Genomic DNA, 16956 nt, shown 5'->3' with positions numbered 1-16956 from the left:
CACTCAGGGAGCAAAACACGCTGAATGGAATGAGGCCACAAATAGTAACAAAGGAATGAGGTTAATTCAAGCATTTCCATCCCTCGCTGTGTGCTTTTCTCAGTACAGTTTGTTGGACAATCAATGGAGTGATGTCTTTGGGGCTGCGTCATGTAAATGTTTAGCGATGCTGAAAGCTCCTCCTCGGGGTTGACTGTGAGCACCTTTTATTCTCCCCACATTGCCTCTCTTACGTAGAAATGTTACATTTACAACTGAAGTTTTTGTCACATTGAGAGCACAGATCATTTTCTTTCACGTTGTCGCTTCTCTGGCATTTAGAAAAATGACAAGGTTTCTTCCAGGTAAGTTGTCACAGGTTGAGTGAGACCAGATTTCCGGCTGAAACTTTTCCAGCATTCAGAGAGCTTATAAGGTTTATCCCTAGCGTGAGTTCTCTCATGTCTAGTGAGTGTTATTTTATAACTGAAGCTTTTCTGGCATTCAGAACACTGATACGGTTTATACCCAGTGTGGGTTCTTTCATGCACAGTAAGGTTGGATTTCCAACTGAATCCTTTCCGGCATTCAGAGCACTGAGACGGTTTTTGTCCAGTGTGGGTTCTTTCTTGTCTAGTGAGATTTATTTTCAATCTGAAGCTTTTGTGGCATTCAGAGCACTGATAGGGTTTGAGCCCAGTGTGGGTTCTCTCATGTTCAATTAAACTCAATCTCTTATAGAATGTTTTTGTGCATTCAGAGCACTGATACGGTTTATGCCCAGTGTGGGTCCTTTGATGGACAGTAAGGTTGGATTTCTGACTGAAGCTTTTCGAGCATTCAGAGCACTGATAAGGTTTGTGCCCCGTGTGAGTTCTCTCATGGTGAGTGAGAGTCTTTTTCAGTCTGAAGCTTTTCTGGCATTCAGAGCACTGATACGGTTTAAGCCCAGTATGGATTCTCTGATGTAGATTTAAACCGGATTTTTGATAGAAACCTTTTTGGCATTCAGAGCACTGATACGGTTTATGTCCAGTGTGCGTCCTTTCATGTTTAGTAAGGGTGTCTTTCTGACTGAAGCTTTTCCAGCATTCAGAGCACTGATACTTTTTTTGTCCAGTATGAGCTCTCTCGTGTTGAGAGAGAGCTGATTTACTACTGAAGTTTTTACAGCATTCAGAGCACTGATACAGTTTATACCCAGTGTGAGTCATTTTATGTACAGTAAGCTGGATTTCTGACTGAAGCTTTTACAGCATTCAGAGCATTGATAAGGTTTTTGTCCAGTGTGGGTTCTTTCATGTAAAGTGAGACTGGATTTGTTACTAAAGCTTTTAAAGCATTCAGAGCACTGATAAGGTTTTTGTCCAGTGTGAGTTACCTGATGTTGAATCAGACTGCTACTAAAACTGAAGCTTCTTTGGCACATGGAGCACTGATATGGTTTTTGTCCAGTGTGGGTTCTTTCATGTTTAGTAAGGCTGGATTTCTGACTGAAGCTTTTACAACATTCAGAGCACTGATAAGGTTTTTGTCCAGTGTGGGTTCTTTCATGTAAAGTGAGATAGGATTTGCTACTGAAGCTTTTACAGCATTCAGAGCACTGATACGGTTTAAGCCCAGTGTGGGTTCTTTCATGTACAGTAAGGCTGGATTTGTGATTGAAGCCTTTCCTGCATTCTGGACACTGATAGGGTTTTCGTCCAGTGCTAGTTTTCTCATGTTTAGTGAGGTGGGATTGATGACTAAAGCTATTCTCACAGTCATTGCTCTTATTCGAGTTGTTTGTTTCTCCAAGTTGGGTTTGTTCCTGGATACATGCCATCTTAAGACTGAATCTGATTTCTGAGTGTGTACTTGTTTATGTTACAACGCAGCATTAACTTCTAAAATACATTTCAGATGCTCTTCTTAACATATGTGTTTAACTAATGATAGTTTTTACCTGGAGATCATTTTCCTACCTTTAAAGGCACCGATCTAACTTGTCTTATTAACTTTCACAGAGGAGCCCCTTGTATTGATTACGAGGCCTCTCATGGATTCATTTTCTCCAAGTTATGCCCGGGTGAAGTTTCTCTTGTTTAATTAGTCTCATTTAGTGATCCTACTTCATCACATTTGATTTAGAAGTTTTAAAAGCACTGATAAGGTATTTGGGCTTTAGTGTTTGCCTGTAAGGTATGTTTGTTCATACAAGTAATGACAGATGATTAGGGCATGCCAGGGTGGTTTATGAATTATCAATAGCGTAACACTGGCCCCTTTTCTACTTTCTGTGCCAGTACATACTTTTTTGCTCAGTGGCTAAGACAGGTACATGATCCACTTTGGAGGTACAGGACACTTTGAAACCACTCGGATCAACCCAAGAGACAGAGTTTGTGGAGGAAAATCTTCCTATATTGGAAATGATAATCCAGCCTCTTTGCTGTAATGACATCTGAGAAAGCGTATTTACAATGACTTTCTTTTAAACAATCTTTTCTTTCCTCTTATCTCCAGGAGACGGGACAAAAGCTTGCACTTGTAAACCGAGGATATTAGTCTTTTTGGCGGTTCTGTCACATCACAACACGTCTACGGAAACTGATCTGTTGGGGAGGGTTTCGGTCTCCAAAGCATTTCTCATAAACCATCAAACAGAATTTACATCCTCTGAGTTTTCTCAAGTGCACTGCGTGGGGATCAGTTGTGGAAATTGTACTCCTTAATCTCAGTTACTGACACTTGGTAAACATTTATGGTCCTTTTACTTTAGGGATTTGACAACTTTCACATTCACCAGCTTCTTCCGCTCCAACATCCTCAACATTCCTGGCACATAGAATGTGTTTCTTCTCAAGAGCTCGAGAATGTTTTAACTTTCCTTGAAATAATCCTTTTCATTGTGTTTCACTAAATTTACACCTTATTTTTTCTGTTCATGCTTCTGTCACCTGTAGAAATGGAGTCAAAAATTGTAAATGAACACAAAGAAGAAATATTTGTAACCTTATACTTTGCACAAAGAAAGTATTAACAAAAACAAGTTTGGAAATCAGTTTGAGTTGCATTTCTGATAGTGGTGAAACAGAGACATTGGAATCACTGGAAATCAAGGATGTGAGAGCAAAAGAAGTGAATATTTAAGAAAGAAACACAGATTCTCAGAAGCAGCCACCACTATCAATTTGCAAGTTCTGTGGCAACGGCTGGCGTCATAGTGAGATATTTGTAATTCTTTCTATGAATTATTAGATGTTATTTAGTCCCCTGCCCACCTAGACTGTTAATCTAATCCTTTTTCCAGTGATCTAGGTAGGGACATTTTATTTAACGGCACAACAGTAAAGGAAACCAAAAAGGGTCAAGAAAAGAAAAACACAAAACAAAGGAAAGAGAAAAAAGGCTATCTTCCACTTTCACCACAGGGGTCCAACACAGGAAACTCTGCGGCAGATGCTTGTAAACATATAACTTACTTCTAAACACAGTGCCCCAAGGTCAGCACCAGGTGTGGCTCCACCGGTCGCACCACTCTAAAGCAAGCCCTGTGTGCATGTGTGTCCACACACATGTACTGTGTCTTTTGCTTGTAGTAGACAAGACAGAAAAGGGCAGGATGGGAGGACGTAAAGAGATGAAAGTCAGATCCAGAGATGAAAGATGCCGATAGAACAGACAGAAGGATCGAACTTAGCCCAGGGGCATCAAAGCGCTGCGGATCGGGATCATGATCAGGGGTGTCCATAGATACAGGGTTTACAGATTCGTATTTGTAAAGTCAATGCCCATCCCATCCATACCGCACAAGCATAAGGATGTATATGATCGCGGACCCACTCAGTTTCCCATGGTTTTCTGGAACGTTGCCGGTCTCCGTAATAAGATCGAAGACGGTTCGGCAGCGGTTTTTCTGAAGGGCTTTCAATTCATTTTTCTCCAGGAAACATGGTCAACGGCAGCGCTCCACCTACTGGGATACAGAACCTTCACTTCTCCTGCCCTTCCTAGCACTTCAGGCAGACCGAAGGGGGGTCTGGTAATTTACATGGCAAACACTATTGTAGATTTAAAGATCATCAAGACAGACCTCCTTCCGAATTTTCAAATTCTTACTTTCTCCGTAGGGAAAAAAATCCGTGTTACAGCAGTAAATATATACAACAACCTGGATCTAGAAAATTTTGTGAATGTTCTCGACCAAATTCAATACAAAATAACGGAACACATTCACTATAAACAGAAAGGGGATACCGCTCACATAATCTGGGGCGGTGACTTCAATTTGCACCCCTGCCCCATTATCGATACCTGTGGAATAGTAGACGAGTCTGACAGTCCTTTAATGCACTTTATCCATTCAGAAGCAGGATCCGCCATGAACAAAGTAATCGCAGACCTGGACCTGCAAATTCTGAATCCCACACTACAATCAACTGACAAGCTAGAGCCTACCTATAGAGGAAGGGGCTACGAAACAACAGTGGATTATATATTAGCTACAGAAGTTCTAAAATCGCAACTGGGACCATTTAAAATCTTAGAAAATTGCCTCAGCGATCACTCAGCGCTAAGTCTAAACTTCCAAATACATCTCTCGATCTCTCCGATGGTAACCATAGCCAACACCCTATCTCAGAATAGGCTCATGCTGAACAAGACTAACGGCTTTACAATCAAATGGGAGAAAGTGGATCCCAATATTCTAACGAAGAAACTAGTTACTCTTGCTTACAAAAACATTTTGATCTGTCTTGATCCTCAAGCAGAGGCTAAGCAAATACTGGAAAACTTCAACGCCATTATAGAACTTGTCAAAAGCCTATTAACCAGAACTCTCAAACAAAACAATAGAAAGACCACAGGCTGGTTTAGTCGAGACTGCACGAAAGCGCAGTCAAATCTGAGGAAAGCTCTTAGGGAACCCAACAGAGATGCAACAAAGATCCAAAATCTCAGAAGAGAATACTCTACCATTAGAAAGACGAGGAAAAAGGACCTAAAAACATCCTTGTGGAAGGCCTTACACGAGAGTGCACTCTCGAAGAACTCCCAGGCTTTCTGGAAAATAGTCAAATCGCCTTTTCTATCTAACTCAACTGGACCAAAAATAGATGTGGCCATAGACGAGGCTACATGGACGAGCCATTTTTCGAAAATCTTCCAAACTACATCTAACAGAGGTTTGCATCAGTCTAGCTGCAACCCAGTCACCTTCCCTATTCATCTGGAAGTTGACTTACAAGATTTCGAAGAAGCGTTATCCTTAAGTAGACCCGGAAAAGCCCCTGGCCCTGACGGGGTCCCCGTCGACCTATTTAAATTTCTTCCCGACTTGTGGATTCCAATAATCACGAGGGTCTGTTTCGCAACCATGGAACTTGGACTGCTGGACTCATGGTCTTCGTCAATAATGGTCCCTATTTTCAAGAAGGGGGATAGGCAAGATGTCAAGTGCTACCGCCCAATCTCCCTTCTTGACTCTCTGGGCAAAGTAGTTGGCAGAGTCCTTCTTGGCAAGCTGCAACAGTGGGTGGCTGACGAAAACATCCTCTCAGACCTACAGTTCGGCTTCAGGGAGGGCTTTGGAACCATCGAGCAAGCTTTAAACCTCTCTTTGCTCATTTCTAAGTACACATTGGCAAAATCAGGTTCTATATTTATGACATACGTGGATCTCTCCTCCGCATTTGACTGTGTCTCACATACCAAGCTCTGGTCATTACTAAGCAAGATGGGAGTAGACCCTCCTCTCCTTGACTTCTTAAGAGAACTCTACAGCGGGGCCACAGCGAGAGTGAGGTTCGGGACAGGAGGAGAACTGACAGCACCATTCAGGGTAGAGCGGGGAGTGAGGCAAGGCTGCGTCCTTGCCCCCTTTCTTTTTTCTTTATACACCAACGGTTTGGAAGAGTGTATGTTGAAGGGGGGAAGAGACCTCCCAAAAGTAAAAGATCGCCTAATCCCCGCCCTGCTCTATGCGGACGACGCTGTCATTTTAGCCCGAACTCCAATTGAACTACAGAAATCTTTAACTAAATATGCAGACTTCATGGCAGCTCTGGATCTGCATATTAATGTTAAAAAAACCTTCTCTATGGTAGTCGGTGGCTCAAAAAAACCCGCAAAATCCATCTTTTTAAAAGACCAAAAAATTGAGAGAACCTCGCAATACCCCTACTTGGGTATCATGATTGATGATGCCCAAAATTGGAAGCCGGCGGTAGAAGCTAGGAGGCACCTTTTTAAAAGAGCGAACATGGCCCTAATGAAATTTTCCAACAAACTAGGGAAAAAACCCCCAGTGGAACTGTTGCAAATATATGCGGCGAAGTGCCAATCCACAGCATTATATGGTGCCGGGATCTGGGGTCATACAAATACTGTCCCAATCCAAAAAGAGGAAAACATCTTCACGAGATTCCTTCTGTCAACACCACGAGGCACTTCCATCTATGCCTCGCATATAGAATTGGGAATCCCATTTATCGAAGACCTGATAAAAATCCAACCTCTAATGCTTTGGAGAAGAGTTTGGTTATCTGTTGAAAATAACCTGACAAAAAACATTATACAAGACATCATGGAGTTGGACCATGCTAAAAAAATTCCTTGGATTTCTTACATCAGAAATTTTCTACAAGATCTGGGATTTGAAAAATACTATTATAATCCAGAACTAATGAAAGAAATCTCTAAAAAAGATCTAAAACAGGTAGCATTGAGTCACTTGGATTCCCTGAGACTAGCAACGCTGACTACAAAAAAATCTGTCATGCATGCAATTATTATTCAGCAGACCATGAAAATTCAGCTATATCTTACCTTAGGGATTTCCACCTACGAGAAGATGCTCCTAACAAGGTTCAGGTTGAATTCATTTTTCAGACTGGTGACCTTCCCCGAAAAGAACAATTGGAGTACCGATATGGCACTGTGTCCTTGTGACGAACATTCCCAACAGTCCACCATTCATACAGTACTTTTTTGTAAGTTCTATCAATCGCACCGAAAAACTTGGCTTTTTCCCCTATTAAAAAAATGGGGCCATAGACAATGCCGCCCAGCGATGTTATCACTTCAATTTTTGGACTCAGAATGTACGGTATATCATGTATTAAATTTTTTAAAATGCATCATGAGACACAGAAACAATCTGTAAAACTGCAACTTTCCATCTTCTGCTATTTTTTCTAAACTGCCTTACAAATAATGTGTCCGAGCTAAGAAATCAAATGTATAATTCACCTTTTAAATTTAATGTTTTTTAAATTAATTTGTTATCTTTTATGGCTTTTCGAATTGTAAAAACCGAATAAAGATTATTATTATTATTATTATTATTAAAGCGCCAGGTCTTCAAGGCCTTACGGAATGAGGAATGAGTTTCCAGAATCGAAATTGAAAGAGGAAGGGAGTTCAAAAAATTGTCCACAGCCAGCGAAAAGGCCCTCCCCCCCATCTAGATTTCCTGAATCTAGGCACAGTCACCAAATTATTGCTGGAAGATCTTAACTGCTTACCAGGGACATATCTCCGAAACAGTTTTTTAATGCCTTCTGATCACATATTGTAAAAGACCTTGTGCACCAAACACAGGGCTTTAAACTCAATTCTCCGACCCAAAGGAAGCCAAGGAAGGCTCTTGATGGTAGCCGCAACAGAGTGGAATTTAGGAAGGCCCATCACCAGCCTGGCAGCAGCATTCTGCACAAGTTGGAGTCGGTGTAGGAGACCCTTATTGGGTTCCGGAGTCACATACTACGCGCCGTATTTTGCTTCAACACCTCGTAAGGGGTAGTAAGCGCTATATAAATCCAATTACAATATCTTTTTAGTAGCGGTGAGAGGGAAATGGTGAGGTGCTTAGGAACGAACGTGTCTGTTGCTGTGTACCTTATGCGTTGCTTTTTCTGTGCACGTAATTTCTCCCAGATGTGTGCATGCTAAAAGTGGGTCTGAGGTCCTGTTAAGGAAGCATTTTAAGTGTTTCTTGTTGTCTTTTTTTCGAATTTTTCACTCCACTCCAAACCAAAACATATGGGTAAAAGATATTGTCATTTACAATACCAATAGTTCTACTCATCAAATGTGAGACTGATTGCATTGCAAATGCTTGTTTAAAGTTCTGTCCTGTCTAAATACGCAGTAACCTTCAGGGGTGGCTGCGCAGAAGTCAGGACCAGAGGAGGAGTCACCCCACGTCTCAGTCAAGAATAATAAATCCAAATTCTGATTGGTCAGAAGTTCATGTATATCAAGATTATGCTTGGGGAGGGAGTGAGCATTTATAAGTGCAAAATACATCAAGTTCGGTTTAGGGAGGGGATATGTGCGCTAGGAAGGAGGGCTGACCTAGTTGGCGCTATATTAAACATACAATTTGGGCATATGGAGAGTGGCTTATTAAATAGTGCATCCTCGCTGAAAGGGGAGCAATAATGATTGTAATTAGTGTTGTTTAGATCCATAAGCTGAAGACTAGTGTAAGATAGTGCTTTTATACTTGGAGTTGTTTTTAAATAGCCAGGGGGACAGGCCCTGGGCCCGGTCAAGGCGCAGATGGGCGCAGATGTGCTTGCCTTTGGTGCGCCTTCGGCGCGCCCACGGCACGTCCGCTCCGCGTTTGCGGCATTTGCTGGCTTTATGGTGCCCTGCCTGGTTAGTAGCGGAGACACTAGACCGCTGACCTAGCCAAGATGGCGGCTGTGAATGACCCTAGCAGGAAGTGAAGCACCCAGAAAGAGTAGGCTGTCCCTTGGAGTCTCCCTCCACGTCAAACAGTCCGGTAATGACTGGCGGTGGACCGGGGAAACTGCAGGGCGCCAAGTGCTATAGCAAGCCTACAAATGGGCAAGCAGCAGGCAAACAAGCCAGGGTCATGGTGGAACTGGAATCTTGCAGCAGCCCCACACCATCACCCACACTTCAGGGGGGAGCCTTGCTACACTGAGAGCTGGCCCTCGCCTTGGAGAACATTCCAGTAGAACTGTGAACGGGCCCTGCTCTTGCCCTGATGACAGAGGACAAGGTGATATGACCCCAGAAACACCACTAGGACCCTGCGTTGACAGCCTTAGACTGAACATAGTGAAGGAAAGCAAAGGTGCTCTTGATGTGCAGAAGGGAGGCTGAGAAACGGGGTTACATGATGGCTTGAACTTCGATAGAACTAACGCCCTACAAAGCCAGTGTCGGTGTTGTCATCAAGGTTGCCATCCATGGTAGATGCGAGGATCTTGTGCTGGGTAAGCGCTGTGCTGCAGCGGTTCCAATGGCGTCCTCTGCTGTTGGCTCAGCAGATCTGTGGGGTGTCTGCAAGGGAGAGGGAAGCTGATAGAAGGTGTCTGGTCAGTTGGTGGAAGGTCAGACGTTTGCGGATGTATGCTGGTCCTTCGTTGTGCAAGGCCATGTAGGCATGACTCATCATCTTGAACTGCCATCTCTTCTGAATCAGGAGCCAGTGTAGTTTCTTGAGATGGGGTGTGACGTGGGTCCTTTTGTGAGGTTGAGTATGAGTCTTGCCACTGAGATCTGTATCGTCTGGAGTCTCGTCGGGAGGCGTGTAGTGACTCTTACGCAGATTGTTTCCAGTGTCCAGTCTGCTAGTGATGAGAGCTTGCATGATGGTCCTTCTGGTGTTTGCCGGGAGCCACCTGAAGATCTTGTGGAGCCTTCAAAGGGTGTGGGAGCAGGTGGATGAGACTGCATTGACTTGTTTCTTCATGGATAGCTTGCAATCCAGAATGATGCAGAGGTTGCGGGCATGGTATGTTGATGCGGGGGGTATGCCGTGCTCCATGGGACACCATTAGTCATTCCATGGTGAGGTGTTGTTCCCAAAAATGAGGACTTCCATCTTGTCTGTGTTGAGTTTGAGACAGGTGTGCTTCATCCAAGCCCTTGATACAAGCCCTGGCAACGCGGAGTATATGGGGTGGGGACTTTAATTCTGCCCATGACACCTCCCTAGATAGATCCTTCCCCCACCACAAATTGAGAATGCAATCAGAATGACCCATGGTTTGTGGACTGGCTTATGCTTACCCAGATATGCAACATCTGGTGACAGATGAATCCTCGTACACGAGAATACTAGTTGTTCTCATCAGTACACTAATTGCACACCAGAATCGGCTTGCTCCTATGCAATCCCTCTGTGGCTTCCTTGGTCTTGTGACCTGGATGTCTAGGCCACACACTTTCGGACCACAACCACCTCAAAATGATGATTCAATGGGGCAGACAACATGCACCACTACCTACTATGAGGCTGTATGCCCCGGCCCTACAGGACAGAGTCTTCTGTGATACGGAAGGTACACATATCGCCATCTTTGAGGCGAAGGAAAGAACTGCCTCTACGACAGTGATAGAGTGAGATACCTTTAAGGGTCTCACATAAGGCCAGTGCATCAAGATGTCGCATTGTGTAAAACATGCCTTGCAAGACCAGAACCTCTCTCTTCAACAAACAATATGAACAACGGAAATATATCTGGGGTAGCTGCATGAAACTAGAACACAATCAACCCTCTCCGAAAGGAGTAAAGAGAGGCGGTGGTCCGACTAGGAACACTACACTATCAGATACTAGAATGGCTACTAAGGTCGTTGACCTCAAAGACCCCCAGAAAGGCCAGCAGATCCCCGGTGGGAGTGATATTGAATGTACAAGCAGATATAAACCAGGCTTTCCTGTAGTACCAGATGTCTGTATACCATGCTGTGTTGGGAGTGCAAGCGCCCCAATCAGATGAGTATTAGAATAGACTGACAATCCCCAGACTTAACCCCCTTAAGGGACATACACCAGACAAAACCCTAACCACTGAGGAAATTGGCTTCATGATTGACTAGATCGCATGCAACAAAACTCCTGGGATGGACGGGTCCCTGGTGGACTTTTACTTTACCTACAGAGCAACCCTCTCTCCAAAGCTACTCCAAATGTACCAACAGGCCTGGCAAGAGGGCACATTGCTGGGATCCCTATGGGAGGCTATGATATTGGTACTGCCTAAGCCCAACAGGGACCCCCTGGAGCTACGGTCCTACTGGCCACGGTACACCGACCACAAGATTTGCAGTAAGGTCTTTGCAAACAGGTTGCTCCCCTGCCTCTCTACAATGGCACCAAGACCAGAATGATTTCGTACCTGGGAGAAAAATATGTCTTAACCTATGGCGCCTCTCCGGCTGATGGAAAAGAATCTTCATGAATTGTCTCCATACACAGCACTCTCACTAGATATAGAGAAGGCCTTCAACACCCTCGAGTAGTTTTACTTAACGAAAGTGCTGATGTGCATGGAACTAGGCCCAGAAATATTACACTGGATAAATCTCCTCTACACCAACACGCTGGCCCGCATCCGGACAGGCAGAGATCTCAGTTTCTTTTGAAGCATGCAGCAAAGATTCCCGCTGTCGATTACTTTTGCCCTAGCCATGGATCTGTTTGCTGCCCTGTTTCGTTCACAGGACCCAGCAGTCGGTATACCGAGTGAGCCAAATTGAGAGGACATATCACTGTATGCTGATGATGCATTTGTGTACCTCAGGAACGTGCATTCGTATCTACCACAGGTGATGGATGTTCTAGACGATTTTGGTAGGACTTATAGACTAAGGCTAAATTTGACCAAACCAGCTTATATCCCATGCGCAAACTAACAACTTAAAACAGGAAGTGCTGCCCCAATTAGCACTAGGGTGGCACCCTAACATCTTCAGGTATTAAGCGACGAACTTCCCACACGACAATGAACGTGTACAGGGCAACTTAGGTGATATCCAAGGTTTGCAGCTCACTGTTGTTTTGAGGCTCCCTGCAACTATCGACCCATGGGTAGAGTGGAAGTTGCAAAAATGCTGTTAATACATTTATACTGCTTCTCGATCCCTCTAGTTTACCTGCCTCTGCACTTCTTCAGGAAATTGGACTTTGTTCTTATGGACCTAATCTGGGGAGCGGGCCACAAGAGAGCCGCGCTTCGCAAACTATACTCTAACTTGGAACGGGATGGGGGATGTACATTTAAACGACTAATAAAGAACTACAAACTACAAACTACTGTGTGACTTGGAAGACGATTATTTCTCAATACAGCCCTTGTTTGTTAACTCGTTAGTTATCACATTATCATCTGCACTAGAAGAGATGGGAGCCTGGGGTGTCAGATCACAGAAACTCATTTGCATACAAAGGGGGGTGAAAGCCTGTTCACAAAGCACAACACAACTTGTTTATGTAAAAGTTTGTACATTGCACAGGGAGTGTGATTCAGTGTGAGTGTTGTATGACAGGAGCGGGCAGTCTTAGTTGCTGAGACATGAATCTCTGACGGGTGCATCTTTAACTCTTTCAACTGTTTGAGAGGCAGTCTCAAATTCTGGGGGCACAGATCCCAACAGCTTCCCTCATAATCCTTGATTTTTGCATCTACAGTTGGTGCAGATGCCACCTAAGAGAGTAACCTTTCCAGCTAGGTAGTGTGTTTCCTGGAGTCAGCCTGCTTTACTTTTCCCAAACTTTGGTCAGCAAAGGTAAATGTGTCTTCTACTAAAGTGTTCTTAGCTCGCTTTTGGTAACGTGGCTTGAGGAGTATGGCCTAAGGCACACTCGAAGGTAAAACAAAACAGTGGAAATCACAAATTTCAATACAGTTTATTAAAAATAGACACGGAACTTTAAGATTCAAACCAAGTTTAGATTAAAAAGAATATTTAATAATTATTCAGAAGCAAAGGTCGGCTGTGATTTAAGGATTATTAATTAGCAAAAACAACTGTCAAAACCAAACAAAAAGGTAAATGAGTAAAAAAAAAGCAGATCCACTGAATCAATCAGGAAGTCACCTACAAAATTGTAGCTGACTTTGGTAGCTATGCTCGAGAGGACAAAGATAAGTTTAGTCTCTGATGATGATGAACACTGGAATTTGAAACAAGGTTTGTGGCTGAATCAGTTTTAGAAGGTGACGAGCTGCACAGAAGTGGCTTGAAGTGCAAAATTTCCACAGAGTAGAGTTGGGTTATCAAGTTGAACCTGAATCCACGGCCATCAAAATGTGGGAAACTTAAAGCAGTTACAACAGCTGCGAAGTCTTCGGAGCTTCCAAGTTATGGAGATGGTTCAATGTTGATAAGAGCCAAAGCATGGAACGTGGCAGGCCTGAGGCATGGTTAAGAGCATAGCAGGTTCCATTTGAAACAAAAAAAGATGGAAAGAGGCCTCTTGTGTGGATCTTTGTAATACGAGGTGGTGTCCTTTTGGAACAGAAGTCATTAGGACTATTTAGGATGGAGCCAAGAATGGTTTGCATATGGCTGACCATGTCTGTAGTTACACAAAGACTAGAGAATGATGTGGTGGGATGTTGCAGAGATTAACTACCAGTCCATCCATCACCTTTGGTTTTTCTCAATGATCAGCCGACGTGGCACAGACATGAACAGATGTTGGTCCCATTAAGACCTATGACAAAGCGACTCCTGCTGCAGCCCCCTGGGGAGGCTCATTAAAGCTGGAAACAGTTTGAGGTTACTTGGATTCCAGATCCTAGGGGCGTGGCCTCAAAGTTCAGGATCCAATGGACTTTGTGGGTCAGAGCCACCGCTTATTAACACGCAGGGAGCAAAACACGCTGAATGGAATGAGGCCACAACAAGTAACAAAGGAATGAGGTTAATTCATGCATTTCCATCCCTCGCTGTGTGCTTTTCTCAGTAGAGTTTGTTGGACAATCAATGGATTGATGTCTTTGTGGCTGCTTCATGTTAAGGTTTTGCGATGCTGAAAGCTCCTTCTCAGGGGTTACAGTGAGCACCTTGTATTCTCCCACATTGTCTCTCTTATGTAGAAAGGTTACATTTACAACTGAAGTTTTTGTCACAGTGAGAGCACAGATCATTTTCTTTCACGTTGTGGGTTCTCTCTTGTTGAATGAAACTGAATCTCCAGCAGACACTTCCCTGGCATTTAGAACAATGACAAGGTTTTTTTCCAGGTAAGTTCTCACAGGTTGAGTGAGACCAGATTTCCGGCTGAAAGTTTTCCAGCATTCAGAGAGCTAATAAGGGTTTTTCCCCAGTGTGAGTTCTCTCATGATTAGTGAGAGTTGTTTTATGACTGAAGCATTTTTGGCATTCAGAGCACTGATACGGTTTATACCCAGTGTGGGTTCTTTCATGCACAGTAAGGTTGGATTTCCAACTGAATCCTTTCCCGCATTCAGAGCACTGATACGGTTTATGCCCAGTGTGGGTCCTTTCATGCACAGTTAGGTTGGATTTCTGACTGAAGCTTTTGTGGCATTCAGAGCACTGATAGGGTTTGAGCCCAGTGTGGGTTCTCTCATGTTCAATTAAACTCAATCTCTTATAGAAAGTGTTTGTGCATTCAGAGCACTGATACGGTTTATGCCCAGTGTGGGTCCTTTCATGCACAGTTAGGTTGGATTTCTGACTGAAGCTTTTCTGGCATTCAGAACACTGATATGGTTTAAGCCCAGTATGGATTCTCTGATGTAGATTTAAACCTGATTTTTGATAGAAACCTTTTTGGCATTCAGAACACTGATAGGGTTTATGCCCAGTGTGGGTCATTTCATGTTTAGTAAGGGTGTCTTTCTGACTGAAGCTTTTCCAGCATTCAGAGCACTGATAAGTTTTTTGTCCAGTATGAGCTCTCTCATGTTGAGAGAGAGCTGATTTACTACTGAGGCTTTTACAGCATTCAGAGCACTGATACAGTTTATACCCAGTGTGGGTCATTTTATGTACAGTAAGGCTGGATTTCTGACTGAAGCTTTTACAGCATTCAGAGCATTGATAAGGTTTTTGTCCAGTGTGGGTTCTTTCATGTAAAGTGAGATTGTATTTGTTACTAAAGCTTTTACAGCATTCAGAGCACTGATAAGGTTTTTGTCCAGTGTGAGTTACCTGATGTTGAATCAGACTGCCACTAAAACTGAAGCTTTTTTGGCACATGGAACACTGATATGGTTTTTGTCCAGTGTGGGTTCTTTCATGTACAGTAAGGCTGGATTTCTGACTGAAGCTTTTGCAGCATTCAGAGCACTGATACCGTTTGAGCCCAGTATGGATTCTCTGATGTAGATTTAAACCTGCTTTTTGATAGAAACCTTTTTGGCATTCAGAACACTGATAGGGTTTATGCCCAGTGTGGGTCATTTCATGTTTAGTAAGGGTGTCTTTCTGACTGAAGCTTTTCCAGCATTCAGAGCACTGATAAGGTTTTTGTCCAGTGTGGGTTCTTCCATGTACCGTAAGGTTGGATTTGTGACTGAAGCCTTTCTGGCATTCAGAGCACTGATAGGGTTTTCGTCCAGTGCTAGTTTTCTCATATTTAGTGAGGTGGGATTGATTACTACAGCAGTCCTCACAGGCATTGCTCTTATTCGAGTTGTTTTTTTCTCCAAGTTGGGTTTGTTCCTGAATACAAGTCATTTTAAGAATGAATCTGATTTCTGATTGTGTACGTGTTTATGTTACAACTCAGCATTAACTTCTAAAATACATTTCAGATGCTCTTCTTAACATATGTATTTAACTAATGATAGTTTTTACCTGGAGATCATTTCCTAACTTGTCTTATTAACTTTCACTGAGGAGCCCCTTGTATTGATTAAGAGGCCCCTCGTGGATTCATTTTCTCCAAGTTATGCCCGGGTGAATTCTCTCAAGTTTAATTAGTCTCATTTAGTGTTTCTAGTTTATCACATTTGATTTAGGAGTTCTAAAAGCACTGATTGGGTCTTTGGGCTTTAGTGTTTGCCTGTTAGTTATGTTTGTTCATACAAGTAATGACAGATGATTAGGGCATGCCAGGGTGGTTTATAAATTGTCAATAGTGTAACACTGGCCCCTTTTCTACTTTCTGTGCCAGAATATGCTTTTTTGATCAGTTGCTAAGACAGGTACATGATCGACTTTGGAGTTACAGGACACTTTGAACCCACTCGGATCAATCCAAGAGACAAAGTTGGTGGGGGAAAATCTTCCTATATTGGAAATGATAATCCAGCCTCTTTGCTGTAACGACATCTGAGAAAGAGCATTTACAATGACTTTCTTTTAAACAATCTTTTCTTTCCTCTTGTCTCCAGGAGACGGAGACAAAAGCTTGCACTTGTAAACCAAGGATATTAGTCTTTTTGACGGTTCTGTCGCATCACAACATGTCTACGGATACTGATCTGTTGGGGAGGGTTTCGGTCTCCAAAGCATTTCTCATAAACCATCAAACAGAATTTACAACCTCTGAGTTTTCTCAAGTGCACTGTGTGGGTATCAGTTGTGGCCAATGTTCTCCTTAATCTCAGTTACTGACACTTGGTAAACATTTATGGTCCTTTTACTTTAGGGATTTGACAACTTTCACATTCACCAGTTTCTTCCGCTCCAACATCCTCACCATTCCTGGCACATAGAATGTGTTTCTTCTCTAGTGCTCGAGAATGTTTTAACTTTCCTTGAAATAATCCTTTTTATTGTGTTTCACTAAATGTACACCTTCTTTTTTCTGTTCATGCTTCTGTCACCTGTAGAAATGGAGTCAAAAATTGTAAATGAACACAAAGAAAAAATATTTGTGACCTTATACTTTGCACAAAGAAAGTATTAACAAAAACAAGTTTGGAAATCGGTTTGAGTTGCATTTCTGATAGTGGTGAAACAGAGACCTTGGAATCACTGGAAATCAAGGATGTGAGAGCAAAAGAAGTGAATATTTAAGAAAGAAACATAGATTCTCAGAAGCAGACCACACTATCAATTTGCAACTTCTCTGGCAACGGCTGGCGTCATAGTGAGATATTTGTAATTCTTTCAATGAATTATTAGATGTTATTTACTCCCCTGCCCACCTAGACTGTTAATCTAATCCTTTTTCCAGTGATCTAGGAAGGGACATTTTATTTAACAGCACAACAGTAAAGGAAACCAAAAAGGGTCAAGAAAAGAAAA

At 42.9% G+C, this 16956-nt stretch overlaps 1 protein-coding gene across 1 annotated transcript; it reads right to left on the bottom strand.

Annotated features, from left to right (window-relative positions):
- Window positions 1–317: 317 nt before the first annotated feature.
- On the bottom strand, window positions 318–16526 carry LOC144805576 (uncharacterized). Its single transcript, XM_078672100.1, has 3 exons — window positions 14106–16526; window positions 1210–1647; window positions 318–1126 (listed from the first exon to the last, which is right to left on the bottom strand). The coding sequence occupies exons 1-3, from the start codon at window positions 15436–15438 to the stop codon at window positions 318–320; spliced, it is 2580 nt and encodes an 859-aa protein (XP_078528226.1). The 5' UTR covers window positions 15439–16526.
- Window positions 16527–16956: the final 430 nt, after the last annotated feature.

This window comes from Lissotriton helveticus (genome assembly GCF_964261635.1).
Source record: "Lissotriton helveticus chromosome 1_1 unlocalized genomic scaffold, aLisHel1.1 SUPER_1_unloc_15, whole genome shotgun sequence".
NCBI lineage: Eukaryota > Metazoa > Chordata > Amphibia > Caudata > Salamandridae > Lissotriton > Lissotriton helveticus.
The sequence above is the reverse complement of the archived record's forward strand: the minus strand, read 5'-3'. Positions and strand labels throughout refer to the sequence as shown.